Below are 19,197 nucleotides of genomic sequence, written 5' to 3' on the forward strand. Positions count from 1 at the left end.
TTCTGTCTGTTAACCAATTCTCAATCCATGCCAGAATATTACCCCCAATTTCACGTTCTCTAACTTTCACCAATCTCCTGTGTGGGACCTTATCGCAAGCCTTCTGAAAATCCACATACACCACATCCAGACTTCCCCTATTCTACTAGTTACATCCTCAAAGAACTCAAATAGGTTTGTCAAGCATGATTTCCCTTTCATAAATCCATGTTGACTCTGCCAAATCCTATTATTATTTTCTAAGTGTCCTGTTATCACATCCTTTATAATAGATTCTAGCATTTTCCCTACTACTAATGTCAGGCTGACAGGTCTGTAGTTCCCTGTTTTCTCTCTCCCTCCTTTCTTAAATAGTGGGGTTACATTTGCCACCCTCCAATCTGCAGGAACCGTTCCAGAATCTATAGAATTTTGGAAGATGACAACCAATGCATCCACTATCTCTATAGCGACCTCTTTCAAAACCCTGGGATGTAGATCATCAGGTCCTTGGGAATTATCGACTTTCAGTCCCATTAATTTCTCTAGGACTATTTTTTTTACTCATACGAATTTCCTTCAGTTCCTCATTCTCCACAGATCCTTGGTTCTCTAGTATTTCTGGGAGATTTCTTGTGTCGTCTTCCGTGAAGACAGACACAAAGTATCCCAATGCTGGATCGCCTAACTCCATCTGCAATATGAAGTATTTACATTGACATCAATGTTATTTAATGATTTTGTCCTGTTTTATCTCATTTAATTAAAGATTTATTCAGGGAATGACTACCTGCCTTCAGGCTGCAATTCCCCTTCTCTAGCTGCCTGGTCGGGCCTCAAGTCAGCCTGTCATGTCTTTGCTGTCCGCCCTCACTCCATATCCATCCTTGCTGCCTCGGTTCATGCCTCTCTGCCTCTCCCGCCTGGCTTGACCTCCTCTGCCATGCCTGCCCACCCGAGCTTTCTCACGTATTCTTGGCCACTCATCCCAGTCCCAGTTCCAGCCCCAGTCAGTCATAGCCTTCTCTCTTCATTGCTTTCCTAGTATTGAGCTGGGAATTTTATTTTTAAAGCACTCACGGTGCTATGTTCGATTTACAGTCCTGAAAGTACTTTCAAAACAAACTGCCGGTTTCTCAGCTTACTGCTGGGGAACTGGTTTTGCTCAGACCCCTTTGGCTGAATGGGTGGGGAGATAGGGCAGCATGGGTGAAGATAGGAAGGGAAGGGAGGATAGCCAGAGTTGGGGGTAGGTTAAGGAATGGGATACTTGGGCAGGAAGGTGGGGGGGGAGATACAGGGCTGATAAGCAGCACAGAGGATGGGATGTGAGGGGAAGGGGTAAGAGGGGTGAGGGAAAGGGAGAGCAAAGAGGAATGGAGGAGAGGAAAGCAGGATAGAGGCTTATGGGTGATGGGGCCTCTGGCCTCTCATTGTCGACACTCAGGATGAGCAGGGGTGAGAGGATACCTGGGATCAGCAGGAAATTCAAAGCGGAAGTGACGGGACAAAAGGGTCATGGGAGAGCAGGGGCTAGATGAAGGAGTAGGGGATGCAATAGAAGCAAAGGCACTCATCTCTCCCAAAACTCCTCATTTTAATCATTTCAGTCTGGCTTCTGACAGCATCAAGATTGCCATGGCCAAAGCAGAATAATATCCTCTGTGACTGTGACATTATCCATAGGCACGGAGTCAGCTTCCTCATTTGTATTGATGACACCCAGCTCTACCTCCCCATTACTTCCCTCATCAGCAGTGATCACCTCTGTTTGTCAGGCTGCGTGTCTTGATATCATTCAATGATCAGCATCCTCCAGCTCAATGACAGGAGGATCAAAACCACTGTTTTTGGTCCCCACTGTAAAGTCCACCCCTTGTCACTCACTCCATCCCCTCTTCCAGCCACTCACTCAGGCTGAAACAGTGCTTGTAAAACCTTAGCATTGTTGAAGGTGTAAGAGAAAACCAGAGTGACAAGAAGAGGGACTGAGAAGGAAGCTGCCGAGGGCTACAGGCCACATTGTCCCCACACCCATTACCGGAAATACGGCTTGAAGCCCTCGGCATGTTCCTTCCCCGCCACGTCACACTACACACTACTCCCCACCCAAAAGGGAAGAAGAAAAGAAAAAGACAGAGAGAAGCAGGAGAGAGAGAAGAAAAAAGAAGAGATGCCAGCATTCAGCTCAGAGACTGCTTCCCACTGCCCCTTGAACCATCCCAATAATCACTCTTAAACCCGTGTGAGAAGAGAGCCCCTTACTGTACCATTGTCAGTTTTTCCATTTCCCACACTTGCCATCCTGTGGTCTCTCTGAGTGCGATTGCCAATCTGTGCCCCAACAATTTGTAATTTTCTACTGTGTTGTGACTGTCCCTAACACAGTTCATATAAAATGCTTGGATTCAACAGACAGAGGAGGCATTCATCCCCTCTGTCTGGGTTGGATTCAAATTCAGTTGGAGGGCAAAGAATAGCTTACTGCACCCCCATCCTTGTACAGGTACAGGTACAGGTACAGGAGCTGACATTGAGACATACATGAGCTGTCCTAATAGACAGGAGTCGATCGTTTCCTTCTACCTGATGTATACTGTACAGGCACAAGAGCTGATACTGAGACACACACAAGCTGTACAGTAATAGGCAGGAATGAATTGTTTCCTTTTACTTAGTTTGCATAGTATGGAGAAATATTTGGATTTCTGTCTCTCTGAAGCGCATTCTAGTATATTATAATGTCTTATTTCACATTTGTAGTAGGAATTATATTAATAGTCATTGTTAAACTTGCATCACTTTTTATGTTACAAACATTTTCTTTCTATTTGCAGTTGGTATGCCTTCAACTGTTTCTCCTGTGTCTCACTCCCTTCGTCCACTTAGTATATGCTACACCTTTCCATGTGAAGTACTGTGCTGCCCCCTTAACTCTACAAACTCACCCGCCAGTAGCATCCTGCCAGTGACTACTATTCCATTGACCCCTTCTTCAGGTAGCACTAACCATTCCACATCTGGTAAGTCCAAATTCCTTTCCCTCTTCAGGAGTATGCACTTCATTTTCTTTGGTGTGATGCACGCTAAAAAAACACCACTGCTGTTTTCTGTTTAATATTCTTGGCCATTCCAGATCAAACTGGCACATCCTCCACCAGCAACATCAAAGCCAAATCTTGGGTAAATGAGAATCAGAATGGCTACGATGGCAGGCAGACATCTCCCAGGGACGGGGTTAGCGCCTCAGGATCCGGCTCAAACAATTACAGCCCTCCACCGCCGCAGATCACCAACATCCACGGCAAATCAAAGTTCCCTCCTCGCTATGCCAGTACGCAGAATAAATTGCCCGGTCTGCAGGCAAGGAGACAAAGAAGCACGGAGCAAATGGACCCAACCGACAGCAACCCAGACTGTGAGTTTCAGCCATATTGATACAGTGTATTGCCGACTGTTTCCGATATACTGGTGTACAATGGAGGAGAACATACATGTTGCAGAACAACTGACTGTTCAGACAAGAGGATTTGTTAAGAGTAAATTTGGGCAATTTTAATCCAGTTCCTCGTGGGCATGGGCCACAGAACAAAACTGTTTCTAATCAAGACTAATTGGCACTAAATCGGCAATCAGAGATCACAGGATGGCTGTTGTGAGAAATGGGAAAATGTCACATCGGTGCAGTAGGGAGTGCTCTTGTGAGATTGGGACTGGGGCGCATTGTTGGGACAGAGTAAAATGAGCTTTACCCTGCTCCTAACTGTACTGTGCTGTACCTGATCTGGGGACCACTTGATACTGGGTGCCTGAAATGGGGAAGTGAGCCATTCCCCACCACGGACATCCCTCATTTTGATGAGTGCAACATGTGTTTGAAGGAATGGTTTAAGTGGCTGTATATTCATGAAGATGTTTCACAATCTATTTTCACTTATTTACAAACGCACAATGAAGATGTAAATCTTGTTGAAACGTACATCCTGCATATGATGCCATATTGAAAAACGTGTCACATTTATCTGGGACCCATCCCCCCAATTATAAAAGGTTTCCTCATAAAATGTTCGTGGACTCTCCGTCCTTTGAGGGTGTTTCTGAATCTGAGATGTCACATAGTTTGGGACGAGACCCAGACAAGTTGCAGATTCAAATACTTTTAATACTGTTAAAGATCCTCTGAAACATGGGACTGGATTTAATCTTTTCTTTTACATTTTTCAAACACTGTTCAGTTTCAGAACTGGGGGGGACTTTTCACCAGCCATCTAACCGACCTCAAACAGGACTAGAAATTAGGGGGTGAAATCCCTCTTTTAACGAAAGACAGCGGACGCCTACTTTTTCTCCACAACTAATGATCTATCTAAGAAATTGTGGAAACCCATGACTTTGAATTTTGAAAAAGTAGTCTGGTTAACAGGTGGTTAATTATGGAAAAATACATATTCTCATTATTCATAAAATGAGGAATTTTACCTTCTCCCCGGATCAGACTCCCAGCAAAAACAGCCAATGCTGTGTCACTACTTCATAATGGAGCTGGACAGATAACAGATTGGGAATGGGACTGATGTTTGGGGGTGTAGATTAATAATCAAATAGCCCACAGGACACAATGCTTCCTCTGCTGCTGGGGACAGGGGCGGGGGCAGGATGGCTAGTGAGGATGGCTGAGATTTATTTGATTACCTTTGAGGATCAGGGAGTGTTTATTGAAAGCGATCCCACAGGAGATTAAGCGGGTGGGGTGAGGTCGGGATAGATTGTACAGGTCTGTGGGGAAAGCAGGCTTGATGGGCCAAATTGCCTTTTCTAGTTCTGTGCTTTCTTATCTAATGGCAGCAGATAGTTGTGGGAGAAGGGTAGAAAATATCTGAAGTTGGTTCTAGAAACAACTTTATTTGTGATTAATCATACTTTTATTCTTTTTATATTTTAATTGGATGCACAAATATACATAGCTTCATACATATATACAAACACACACTGAAAACACTAGTTCCTTGCACACACTATACATCAGACACTAACACACCAAATATATACTACACACACCACACATTACACATACTACACACCCACATAAGTACTATACGCACACCACACATTACACTCACACTACTCCATGTACACATTACACACGCATGCTTGTTTCTTTGTGGGCAGATTATAACCATCCCCTTTCTCCTCCCCACAGGGAAGAACACCACCTTGACTTCTCTCCAGATCATTGAGGATGGTCTGGTAATCTCGGAGCAGTACTGTCTGAAGCAAGGATCCTGCAGGTAAAAAATATCAGCAACACCAGATTCTTGGCGTGATGACTGAAATGCCGTCAAATATCAGTGCTAGAACGGTACAATAACAGTGGGGAGGATGAGTTTTCAGTCAGAATAATAGACTGAACACTTTGCAGGTTAGCTATATGTGATCAGGGTCCCTGTATACACCAGGGAGGGGATGGGGGAAGCAAATAGCGAAAGTGTATCAGATCAAGATCCCCTATATATGCACAGTCACTGGGTGTTGTAAGCTGGATGAAGATCCCTGGATGTACACCCAGAGGGACTGGTGTGGTATAGTGAATCGGTGTCCTTATATATGCAGTTGGAAGATGAGTTCTCAGTCAGGCTATTAGATGGAGCATTTTACAGGTCAGCGATATTGGATCAGGTCCCTATATGCACAGTGACTGGGTGCAGTGCACTGGATCAGGGTCCCTGAGTACACAGTCTGGGTGTGGTATATTGAATCAGGTTCAGTATACAGGGACTAGGGGCGGTAGACTGGATCAGTGTACCTACATGTACACTGACTGGGTGCAGTGTACAGAACAGTGTCCCTGTACATACACTGACAGGGTGCGTTATATTTATTGGTGTTCCTATATATACATTGACCAGGTGAGGTGTACTCGATCAGTGCTGCTATATATACACTTAATGAGTGCAGTATACTGGATCAGTTTCCATATGTGTACACTGACTGTATATAATACTGCACCCAGAGTGGATAAATGAATTGGTACAAGAATGTAATATTTAAGTTAAGTTGCTGACAATGGATAATTTGATAGGGAAGTTGTTGAAAAGACACTGGGCCTGATTTTTTTTCTATTTAATCACATGATCTCGGCTGTGCTTTAGCACCATTTAAAAATATTTGTTTTTTGGAAATGTTCATTCAGTAGCAGAAACCAGGTGGATAGAAGCTGTTGTTTTGGGCCAGAATTTTATCAGTAATATATTTTGAAACAATGGCTCAGAGGAGCTAAGGCCCGTGTGCCAATTTTATCACCCCCCCAATTGGAGTTGATAGCTGTAATGGGCAAAGATTGAGAAAATGAATTTAAACTCAAAATGTACATGAAATGAGGAATTGAACCGAAAATCACAGTCCCAGATGTTATAAATGGTTTGAAAATTCCTCATTTTGGGGACGGGGACAAAGCAGAAATTCAGCTGTTACCAGAGCAATGCATTTGGTTCTCATGGCAACAACAGTATTATTAATCCTGTATTTACATATTGTACCGGACTGGCTTGCACCGTTGCCCAAAAAATTTGCAAAACTACCGAAAACTGTGATTGTAAGAAAGGAGTGGCAGAGTCTGCAGCTGCCGTCAGCTGCTTGCACACTAACTGTCCTCTGCTCTCCTCTGTAGATCAGGGACTTACACTTATTCAATTCCAGTCAGCAAGACCACACCCGTAGACGTCACTATCACTCTTCAAATGAAGTAAGTGACTTGTTTTCTTGAAAGTGGAGCTTTCTGTTGTTGATATTTCTCTTGAGTGTTATAAATTTGAACAAGAATCTTTAGCTTTTCAGGGGTAAATACAGAGGTCCTCGCCACACTGCAGTAGTTCACCAAAGAGGCAATTTTTCATGTGAGCCCAAACAGTTAGCGTTCTTAGGATATTTAACTGAATGTCACAGCCAAGCCCAATCCTGTCCCTACCCAAAATTCATACACATGCAGGAATCACTGGTTAGCCATCAGGAGATGATTATTTTTCCTTTCCCCAGCCCATGTACTGAGGCCAATTGAGGCCCCCTGACACTTCCCTGGCTGAGATGAACCAACTGAGTAATTGCCTGGGATTTATCGGTGTTACTTATCCCAAAGTGCTGAAAAGACCATGGAAGATATTTGTGAACTACTGACAATCGTTATGAGGGAGTCATTGGACCTATGAAGGTACCAGAAGATTGGAAACAGACTAATGTGGTGCCCAGATTCAAAAAAGGTGACAAAACAGACACAGGCAACTAGTCTTACTTCATTCCATGTAAATAATAGAATTGATCAGGAATAAATGTAAGGATTATCTGTACAGTAACTTACAGCAGTCAGTATGGATTGACAAGGGGAAAATCCTGCCTAACCAACTTCCTCGACTATTTTGAAGAAGTGACAACTTAAGTGAACTATGGTAAATCCATTGGTGTGGTCTATCCTGACTTCCAAAAGGCTTTTGACAAAGCTCCATATGAAAGTCAAAGATGTGGGGATTCAGGGTAAACTATGAGAATGCATAAGAAACTGTTTGAATGATAGGAAACAAGGTGTACTCATGAGAAGAGTCATGTCAAAATGGGGGGAAACACTTAATGGAGTGCCTCAGGCTCAGTGCTTAGACTATTACTGTTTCTATCTTACATAAATCACCTGGATTCAGAATTTCAATGCAAAATGGTCAAATTTTCATATGGTACCAAACTAGGAGGGGCAGTGGAATTGGAAGTGGCAGCTCAGAAATTAGAGAATAAGCTGGACAAGATGTGTAAGTGGGCAGAACAATGGCAGATGAAATTTGGATGCAAATAAATGTAAAGTGCTACACACAGGGAAAAAATGATAACACACTTACTCCACGAACGGTATTGAAAACACTACGGATGAAGTTGAAACAGACGTGGGACTTTTAGTAGACACAACACTAAGCAACAACTTGCATTTATGTAGTGCCTTTAACGTAGTAAAACATCCCAAGGCACTTCACAGGAGTGATTATCAAACAAAATTTGACACCGAGCCACATAAGGAGATATTAGGACAGGTGACCAAAAGCTTGGTCAAAGAGATAGGTTTTAAGGAGCATCTTAAAGGAGAATTGAGGGGTAGAGAGGTTTAGGGAGGGAATTCCAGCGCTTGGGGCTTAGGCAGCTGAAGGCACAGTTGCCAATGGAGGAGCGATTAAAATCGGGGATGCGCAAGAGGCAAGAATTGGAGGAACGCTTAGATCTCGGAGGATTGGAGAAGGTTACAGAGATAGGGAGGGGCGAGGCCATGGAGGGATTTGAAAACAAGGATGAGAATTTTAAAATCGAGGTCTTCCTGGACCAGGAGCCAATGTAGATCAGTGAGCACAGGGGTGATGGGTGAACGGGACTTGGTGTGAGTTAGGATACGGGCAGCAGAGTTTTGGATGAGCTCAAATTTATGGAGGGTGGAAAATGGGAGACCGGTCAGGAGAGCAATGGAATAGTCAAGTCTAGGAGGTAACAAAGGCACAGATGAGGGTTTCAGCAGCGGATGAGCTGAGTTAAGGGCAGAGACACGCGGTGTTACCGAGGTGGAAGTAGGTAGTCTTGGTGATGGAGCAGATACGTGGTTGAAAGCTCATCCCAGAGTCAAACAGTACACCATGGTTGTGAATGGTCTGGTTCAGCATCAGACAGTGGCCAGGCAGAGGGATGGAGTCAGTGGCTAGGAAATGGAGCTCGTGACGGGGACCGAAGACAATGGTTTCAGTCTTTCCAATGCTTAGTTGGAGAAAATTTTTGCTCATCCAGTACTGGATGTTGGACAAGCAGTGTGACAAATCAGAGATCGTGGTGGGGTCGAGGGAGGTGGTGGTGAGGTAGAGCTGGGTGTCGTCAGCGTACATGTGGGACCTTACATCGTGTTTGTGGACGATGTCGCCGAGGGGCAACATGTAGATGAGAAATAGGAGTGTACTAAGGATAGATCCTCAGGGGACTCCAGAGGTAACGGTGCGGGAGTGGGAAGAGAAGCCACTGCAGATGATTCTCTGGCTACAATTGGATAGAAAGAATGGAAGCAGGCGAGCGCAGTCCCACCCAGCTGGAGGAGAGGCATTGGAGGACGATGGTGTGGTCAACTGTGACAAAGGCTGTAGACAGTTTGAGAAGGATGATGAGGGATAGTTTACCATCATCACAATCCCACAGGATGTCATTTGTGACTTTGATAAGGGCTGTTTCATTTCAATGGCAGGGGTGGAAACCTGAATGGAGGGATTCAAACATGGAGTTGCAGGAATGATGGGTACGGATTTGGGAGGCGACAACACATTCAAGAACTTGAGAGGAAAGGGAGGTTTGAGATGGGGGGGTAGTTTGCAAGGACAGTGGGGCCAAGGGTAGGTTTTTTGAGGAGGGGGTTGATGACAGCAGATTTAAAGGGGAGGGGGACAGTACCTGAGGTGGGGTAACTGTTAACAATATTAGCTAATATGGGGGCCAGGAAGGGAAGTTGGGTGGTCAGCAGTTTGGTGCAAACAGCAATCAACAAAGCCAATAGGATTTTTAACTACAAAGCCAAAAACAGTAGAATACAAGCGAGAGGAGGTAATGACCAAACCTGATAGTGCTTTAGTCAGACCTTGAATATTGTGTGCAGTTCTGGTCGCCAAGAAACAAGAGAGATATTCGAGCACTGGAGGCGACGCAGAGAAGAGCCGGGGTCAGGGGTCTGAGTTATGAGGAAAGAATGGGAAGACTTGGGGGGTGATTTTAAAACCCCAAGAACGGGTGGGTTGGGGACGGCTGGGAGTTGAAAACAGTTGTTTTTTTGGGTCGCAACCGCAAAATTTTTGGACTTTGCGTTCCCAGTGGGCAGCCTCTACTTTTACGTGTTGACGTTAAATCCGGAAATAAAGCTTTGGCTAATATCAGCAAATTCAGCACAGGCCATGAATTGAACCTTCTGGCCTGTACGGTACATTTACCCACAAAGCCATTTGGGGAGATAATTGGGTACTTTTGGAAAAAGAAATTCCACTGTGATCTTCCAAGCGGTTCAGCATATTCATATATTGGGCCCACTGTATTACACTTGGCCCATGTGATACCTCCTCAAGTGAGAATGAAGGTATCACAAGGGCTGTATGTGGGAAGACATGGACACTACAGGTGTCCCTGGCAACCATGTGTGCAGGATGTGGTCCAGCTGCAGCTACTGGCTAACCGCATTTCAGAGCTGGAGCTGGAGCTGCGGGTGGATTCACTGTGGAGCATCTGCGATGCTGAGATTATCGTTCAGAGAGGTGGTCACACTGCAGGTAAAGATTACGCAGGCAGAAAGGAAATGGATGACCACCAGGCAGAGTAAAAGGACTAGGCAGGTAGAGCAGGAGTCCTCTGGGGCCAACTCCCTCTCAAACAGATATAGCGCTTTGGATACTGTTGGGGGAGATGGCTTATCAGGGGAAAGCAGCAAGAGCCAGGTTCGGGGCACCACGGGTGGCTCTGCTGCACAGGAGGGGAGGAATAAGAGTGGTAGGGCTATAGTGATAGGGGATTCAATTGTAAGGGGAACAGATAGGCATTTCTGCGGCCGCAAACGTGACTCCAGGATGGTATGTTGCCTCCCTGGTGCTAGGGTCAAGGATGTCACGGAGCGGCTGCAGGGCATTCTGGAGGGGGAGGGTGAACAGCCAGTAGTCGTGGTCCACGTCGGTACCAACGACATAGGTTAAAAAAAGGGATGGGGTCCTGCAAGGTGAATTTAAGGACTTAGGAGATAAATTAAAAAGCAGGACCTCAAAAGTAGTGATCTCAGGATTACTACCAGTGCCACGTGCTAGTGAGTATAGGAACAGGAGAATAGACCAGATGAATGCGTGGCTGAAGGGATGGTGTAGGAGGGAGGGATTTAGATTCCTGGAACATTGGGACCAGTTCTGGGGAAGGTGGGACCTGTACAAGCGGGACGGGTTACACCTGAGCAGGAGCAGGACCAATGTCCCCGCGGGGGTGTTTGCTAGTGCTGTTGGGGAAGGTTTAAACTAGAGTGGCAGGGGGATGGGAACCTGAGCAGGGGGACAGAGAGGGAAACAAGGATAGAAACAAAAGACAGAAAGGGAAGAAGCAATAGTGGAAGGCAGAGAAAACAAGGGTGAAAACAAATAGGGCCGTAGTGCAAAATAAAACTAAGATGACTAGCAATCTTAAAAAGACAAGTCTAAAGGCATGGTGTCTTAATGCGCGGAGCATTCGCAATAAGGTAGATGAATTAACAGCGCATATAGATATTAACGGTTATGATATAGTTGCGATTATGGAGACATGGCTGCAGGGTGACCAAGGATGGGAACTGAACATCCAGGGGTATTCAATATTTAGGAAGGACAGGCAAAAAGGGAAAGGAGGTGGGATAGTGTTGCTAGTAAAGGAGGAAATCAATGCAATAGTGAGAAAGGATATTGGCTCGGAAAATCACGATGTGGAATCTGTATGGGTGGAGCTAAGAAACACCAAGGGGCAGAAAACGTTGGTGGGGGTTGTCTATAGGCCCCCAAGTAGTAGTGGAGATGTAGGGGAGGGCATTAAACAGGAAATTAGAGACGCGTGCAAGAAGGGTACAACTATAATCATGGGTGACTTTAATCTACATATAGATTGGTCAAACCAAATTAGCAATAATACTGTGGGGGAGGAATTCCTGGAGTGTGTACGTGATGGTTTTCTAGACCAACACGTTGAGGAACCAACTAGAGAACAGGCGATTCTAGACTGGGTATTGTGCAATGAGAAAGGATTCATTAACAATCTTGTTGTGCGGGGTCCCCCTTAGGGAAGAGCGACCATAACATGATAGAATTCCTCATTAAGATGGAGAGTGAAGTAGTTGAATCCGAAACTAGGGTCCTGAATCTAAATAAAGTCAATTATGAAAGTATGAGGTGCGAGTTGGCTACGATAGATTGGGGAACTTTACTAAAAGGGATGACGGTGGATAGGCAATGGCTAATATTTAAAGAACGTGTGCAGGAATTATAACAATTATTCATTCCTGTCTGGTGCAAAAATAAAACAGGAAAGGTGGCTCAATTAGAAATTAGGGATAGTCTCAGGATGCGGGGTATGCCATTTAGAACCGAGATGAGGAGAAATTTCTTCACTCAGAGGGTGGTGAACCTGTGGAATTCTCTACCACAGAAGGCAGTGGAGGCCAAGTCATTAGATGTATTCAAGAAGGAGATAGATATATTTCTTAATGCTAAAGGGATCAAGGGATATGGGGAAAAAGCGGGAACAGGGTACTGAGTCAGACGATCAGCCATGATCGTTTTGAATGGTAGAGCAGGCCCTAAGGGCCGAATGGCCTACTCTTGCTGCTATTTTCTATGGTCCTCTGAACTTTCCTATTTTATCCCTCATAAGCTGCAAATGCACCACCTCCTCCTCCCTCACTGTGTTGAAATCTAGATTTACTGCACCATCTCCTACTGTAACTCATTCTTTCCCAGGACTTCAAAACTGTGGAACTCTTCACTGCCCTCAGTATTCCCTTGCTCCTACATTCTTCAGGCATTTAAAACCCAAGCTTAGTGTTAGCTGATCACTACTTCCTGATTTACCTCATCTTCTACTCTTTTCATCTCTGGAGGTGTTCTGCACTGAGAACTTTGGCCCTTCACCTGGGTTTCTGAATTTAAAAAACAGTGAACACATGGGTTAGATACAGAATAAATTTCACTGTGCTCGGCAGCAACAATGTGCCTTAACTCTAACCTCAAAATAGCACTGTACTCACAGAATTATCAATATTTCTATTTCTTGTATCAACTATCCTTATTGCATTTCTGAATGAGATTGACAATTTGTGTCATATTATGAGTGTTTTATGCTATGTTCAACTAGATTGAGACTGCCTCAGGCTTGTTTCACATACTGGCCTGACAGCCAACAGGCTTCCTGCAGTCTGGATTAGATTCAAGCCCAGGACCCAAAGGTGAAACCCACCCAATATCCCATTTCTTGTTGTTACACTTATGTTTTTCCTTTGTTTTGATAGGACCTCGTTGCCTCTGGTCGTTTACCTGTGTGATGTCAACTATGGCAATTTATGTGGGAGTATTTCCAATACTGGCTTGAAGACAGAAACATCAATGACCCAGGTAGAGGATGAAAGCTGCGGCATACATTATTTTAAAATTTCATTTTTACACTTTCAAAACACTGCTGTGTGCTCGGTCAATACAAGAGCTGGGTGAGTGAACTTTTCCATATCTTAAGTAGCCTATAGGTCCATATCCTTGAGGTATTCCACCCAAGAGTCTTTCTGAGCTCTATCTTCTTGAGACTTCTCACTGTGGAATCTAACAGATTCCTTTCTGGGAGGAATCTCCTCCAGAATTCTGACTGAGATCTATCTCCTCAAAGAGTTTAAACTAAGTACCTGAATGACTCCATCTCCTCCAGGTTACCACCAAGAAGCCTGGCTGAGCGTCATCTCCTTCAGATATCCCATCCAGGAGGCTGACTGAACTCCATCACCCTGTGGTATCTCACCTAGGAACCTGGTTCCATCTCCTTGGGGTTTCCCATCCTAGAGTTGAGCTCCATCTCTCCCAAGTGTTCCATCATCATCAGGCACCCCCACCCAAGAACCTGCCTGAACGTCATTCCCTTGAAATGTTTCACCTGGCTGTGCTCTGTCTCTGAGAATTTTCGCCCTGAAGCCAGGCTGAGCTTCATTTCCTCCAAGTATCCTACCCGGGAGCCACACTGAGCTTAATGCAACTTTTGTCAGCTGGCAACCATCAACCACCTGATAACACCTTTCACGAATAACAATGAAGTTTGGACAAATTACCCAAGTTAAATGTATAGCAATGCTGTTTGGGTTTTGCTTGCACTTCAACACTGAACAGGTACAGGTACAGATCAGTTGGCACCGCCCAATTTTTGTTGTAATTGGCAGTGACCTTTATTTCCATGAGAATTATGCCATAATCTATTCAGCCAACTTATTGGTAAGGAAGCCAACAATTCTGAATTTAAATAGTTGATATTGAAGAAAGAGAAGAGGCAGAAGAATGAGGTTTGAAATCTCAATAGGGTTAACATTGTAATTATCATCTCTTTCCCTTCCCACAGGGAACAACACATAAATGGCCACTGGTGGTTGCACCATATTACGACATCACCTACCACTTCCGAGTGGCTGATCCGGTGAGTATCAAGTGAATCTCTGACAAAGACAGTGCTGAAGAGCATTTGCAATTTTTTGTTCCTTCTAAGTTCAAAAATCATCATCCTACATGATTTCCCTTCTCCATGCATCCTCACCGTGTTGAAAGCAAGACTCATCGGAGTGTCTCCCACTTGCCCATGTACAATGCGTTCTAACATAGGCTCTATTCCTCTTGTTTAGTTTCTTGATGGTCTGTTCTGAAAATTTTTACTCTGCCTTCCCCCTTCCCAAGATAATTGAGAGAAACGTCAGTACAACCGTACATTGCTTCTCTCTGCATCTTCCCTGTGTTGAAATCAAGACTCATTGCACCATCTCTGGTTTGAACTCATTCTTTCCCAGGACTTCAAACCTATAGAACTCTTTACTTCCCTCAGATCATCCCTCCTCCTACACTCAGCAGCCCTTTAAAACTCAAGCTTGGCATCGCCTCATCACTACTTCCGGTTTAATCTTAACCTTGGCGGTTGGAAGGATAATTGGTATAATGGGAAGGATTGAAGGGAATTCTTGGTAACATTACCAACTAGACCTGCTGCTGTGTTTGCTCAATGTGCCATCAAATTTTCAAAAGACACAAAAGAGCAACCTGGTAAACTTGCAACAATACACAGAGAGTATCCTTCAGGCTATCTAGAACAAGTTGGAAACAATCTCAAAAAAAGTACATAAAAACAATTGCCAGAAATTTTCACCTTTCTCTGCCTGGTTTTCATTGCACTACTCATGGGCAAAAACGCAGATGCCCAGACCAGTGCCACTCTACAGCCAGCTGCTAGGAAGTTCAGTAGAGCAACTTGGGATGACTCCACCTCAAATATTCTTCCCTATTTGTGGGAAAGCTCTTGATTGCCACTAAGTGCCCCCTTCCCCTACACAACAACAGGGGTCGTGTGCATGAACCCAAGTTCAACCACCCGGTGGCTCCTTGTGCTGATACCAAGACAGTGCTCTGATGATTTTTAAAATTTCACATTTGCGAGTTTCATTTCAATTCTCATTCTTAAATACATAAAACATTGATCCTGTGGGGAATTAAATTTCTGATCATTGCCATAACTCAATTACACTAGTAAAATTTTTTTTTATGGCAATTTATAAGTTTTCCTTGTGTCAAACAGCTCAACTGCAGCCCGGTTTGAGTCAAGTGGAATACTTGTGAGTTGGCTTAGTTTAATAGTGCAGTACTCATAATATGGTTTGGGCCCCTGTGTCACCCAGTCTACCCCTTTGTCTGTGGCCGTCATGCTGCTCTGTGAGCCTCTGGGCCTCTGTTCACAGCCTGCGGAGTGTTGGAATTTAGTGCCGTTCTCTCTCCTTTTCTAGCTCTCCAGTAAAAAATGGTGAGGGAGTGCTGAGATGAGGCTGTGTTATTTCAACTTAAAAACACAAAATAAAAGGGCCTTCAAAACAAAACTGTTGGTCCTATAGTTCGTTTTCCTCTTACTGTGGGGAAACTTGGCCTCACAGTGACAAGATTGAAATCAGGAGTTCAATGTGTAGATAACTGCTGACAGAGTCCAACTTCCTATCAATGTTACTTATATTCAGGGAACTGGAGTGTGCTATTATATATATGTTCCCTATTATCCTATAACTAAAACACTCACATACTCTCATATCCCTTTAATTCTTTTTATAATACAAGCCCAGCTCAACATTATGCATATGTAAAACACTTCCCATTCTGTTCCACATGTAACACATTCCCAACCTTCTGTTACCATGTCTACCACATTCCTTTCTATATGATACATTCCCAATTCCCTATTATCCTGTATATAAAACACTTCCAGCTCCGTTATCCTGTATATGTAAGGTGTCATACTTGGCTGCTTGGTAACATTCTCCCCTCTGAGTCAGGCACTCCAGGACTTGTGCACATAATCTAGGCCAACAGTTCAGTGAAGTACTGAGGGATTGCTACACTGTCTTTTAGATGCGATGCTAAACCGAGGCCCTGTCTGCCCTCTCAGGTGGACGTAAAAGATCCCATGGCACTATTCGAAGAGGAGCAGGGAAATTCTGCTGTCCTGGCCAACATTTATCCTTCAACCAACATCAATCAAACAGATTATCTGGTCATTTATCTTATTACAGTTGGTGGGACATTGCTGTGCACAAAATGGTGGTGTGTTTCCCTCCATTACAACAGTGACTACACTTCAGAACTAATTCATTGGCTGTGAAGCACTTTGGGATTTCCTGAAATTTTGAAAGTTGCCATAGAAATGCAAGTGTTCTCTATATAATACACTCTCAGCTCCCTGTTATCCCAGATATAAAACACTCCCAGCTCCCTGTTACTCTGGATATAAAACATTCCCAGCTCCCTGTTATCCCAGATATAAAACATTCCCAGCTCCCTGTTATCTTGGATATAAAACATTCCCAGCTCCCCGTTATCCTGGATATAAAACATTCCCAGCTCCCTATTACCCTGAATATAAAACATTCCCAGCTCCTTGTTATCTCGGATATAAAATATTCCCAGCTCCCTGTTATCCCGGATATAAAATATTCCCAGCTCCCTGTTATCCCGGATATAAAATATTCCCAGCTCCCTGTTATCCGGGATATAAAACATTCCCAGCTCCCTGTTACCCTGAATGTAAAACATTCCCAGCTCCCTGTTATCCCGGATATAAAACATTCCCAGCTCCCTGTTATCCCGGATATAAAACATTCCCAGCTCCCTGCTATCCTGGATATAAAACATTCCCAGCTCCCTATTACCTCTGATATAAAACATTCCCAGCTCCCTATTACCTCTGATATAAAACAGTCCCAGCTTCCTGTTATCCCAGATATAAAACAATCCCAGCTCCATTATCCTTTACATAACATATTCCCAACACCCTGTTATACTATCTCTAAAAAACTTCCTGCTTTGTTATAAAACACTGCTAGCCTAAATATGACACACTCCCTGTTTTCTTTTATATAAAACCCCAGCTCTGTTATCCTGTACAGAGGACATTCCCAGGTCCCTGGAATCTTAAATATAAATCAGTTCCAGCTTTCTGTTATCCTGGGGCCAAATTTCCTTGGCCATTCCAATGGGAGTCCAGCAGAATGGCTCAGAAAAAGGATCCCAAATTGCTGGGAAATTTATTCAGCTTCCACTTGCCCCTTATAAGACCAGCCATGTCAGACGGGTGGGTCAAGGGTCAAGGAACTCCCTACTCTGGGTGCTCCTGCTGTCAAGTGAAGAATACTGGCATACAGAATAGTGCAAGTGAGCCCAGCAGGGGTGAGGGGATTCAGACCATGGAAGTGGCCTGGACCCCCAAAGATGGTCAAATTACTTTTAGAACCTTACACATGGGGCCAAAGAGGACACAGGTGGGGTCTCTGGGTGGAAGGCCTGGGCACCACCCAGTCCCAAAAGCTGGCAGGTGCTGAGGTTTCTGCTAGCACGGGGCTGGCGGGCACCCAAAATGTGCCCTTAATGACTTGGTTGTCTGCTGGCCCTCCTACTGATCCCATAATGTCCAGCAGGGTCAGTGCTGGAGAACACTAATGGGCACGATCCCAGCTCGCTCTCACCCTGTATATAACACACTCCCGGCTCCCCGTATATAACACACTCCCGGCTCCCCATATAAAACACACTCCCGGCTCCCCATATATAACACACTCCCGGCTCCCCATATATAACACACTCCCGGCTCCCCGTATATAACACACTCCCGGCTCCCCGTATATAACACACTCCCGGCTCCCCGTATATAACACACTCCCGGCTCCCCGTATATAACACACTCCCGGCTCCCCGTATATAACACACTCCCGGCTCCCCGTATATAACACACTCCCGGCTCCCCGTATATAACACACTCCCGGCTCCCCGTATATAACACACTCCCGGCTCCCCGTATATAACACACTCCCGGCTCCCCGTATATAACACACTCCCGGCTCCCCGTATATAACACACTCCCGGCTCCCCGTATATAACACACTCCCGGCTCCCCGTATATAACACACTCCCGGCCCCCTGTATATAACACACTCCCGGCTCCCCGTATATAACACACTCCCGGCTCCCCGTATATAACACACTCCCGGCTCCCCGTATATAACACACTCCCGGCTCCCCGTATATAACACACTCCCGGCCCCCTGTATATAACACACTCCCGGCTCCCCGTATATAACACACTCCCGGCTCCCCGTATATAACACACTCCCGGCTCCCCGTATATAACACACTCCCGGCTCCCCGTATATAACACACTCCCGGCTCCCCGTATATAACACACTCCCGGCTCCCCGTATATAACACACTCCCGGCTCCCCGTATATAACACACTCCCGGCTCCCCGTATATAACACACTCCCGGCTCCCCGTATATAACACACTCCCGGCTCCCCGTATATAACACACTCCCGGCTCCCCGTATATAACACACTCCCGGCTCCCCGTATATAACACACTCCCGGCTCCCCGTATATAACACACTCCCGGCTCCCCGTATATAACACACTCCCGGCTCCCCGTATATAACACACTCCCGGCTCCCCGTATATAACACACTCCCGGCTCCCCGTATATAACACACTCCCGGCTCCCCGTATATAACACACTCCCGGCTCCCCGTATATAACACACTCCCGGCTCCCCGTATATAACACACTCCCGGCTCCCCGTATATAACACACTCCCGGCTCCCCGTATATAACACACTCCCGGCTCCCCGTATATAACACACTCCCGGCTCCCCGTATATAACACACTCCCGGCTCCCCGTATATAACACACTCCCGGCTCCCCTTATATAACACACTCCCGGCTCCCCGTATATAACACACTCCCGGCTCCCCGTATATAACACACTCCCGGCCCCCTGTATATAACACACTCCCGGCTCCCCGTATATAACACACTCCCGGCTCCCCGTATATAACACACTCCCGGCTCCCCGTATATAACACACTCCCGGCTCCCCGTATATAACACACTCCCGGCTCCCCGTATATAG

The 19,197-nt window shown here is 45.2% G+C and overlaps 1 protein-coding gene across 1 annotated transcript in view; it reads left to right on the forward strand.

The window, feature by feature from the left end:
- myrf (myelin regulatory factor) overlaps positions 1-19,197 on the forward strand; it is a 277,298-nt gene that overhangs the window by 249,290 nt on the left and 8,811 nt on the right. The window contains exons 21-26 of the mRNA XM_067993584.1: positions 2,817-3,002; positions 3,116-3,397; positions 5,180-5,267; positions 6,647-6,721; positions 13,031-13,133; positions 14,116-14,190. Coding sequence (XP_067849685.1) covers positions 2,817-3,002; positions 3,116-3,397; positions 5,180-5,267; positions 6,647-6,721; positions 13,031-13,133; positions 14,116-14,190 — 809 coding nt within the window. The remainder of the gene's footprint in view (positions 1-2,816; positions 3,003-3,115; positions 3,398-5,179; positions 5,268-6,646; positions 6,722-13,030; positions 13,134-14,115; positions 14,191-19,197) is intronic.

The sequence above is a fragment of the Heptranchias perlo genome, chromosome 12 (genome assembly GCF_035084215.1).
Source record: "Heptranchias perlo isolate sHepPer1 chromosome 12, sHepPer1.hap1, whole genome shotgun sequence".
In the NCBI taxonomy this organism is placed as follows: Eukaryota; Metazoa; Chordata; class Chondrichthyes; order Hexanchiformes; family Hexanchidae; genus Heptranchias; species Heptranchias perlo.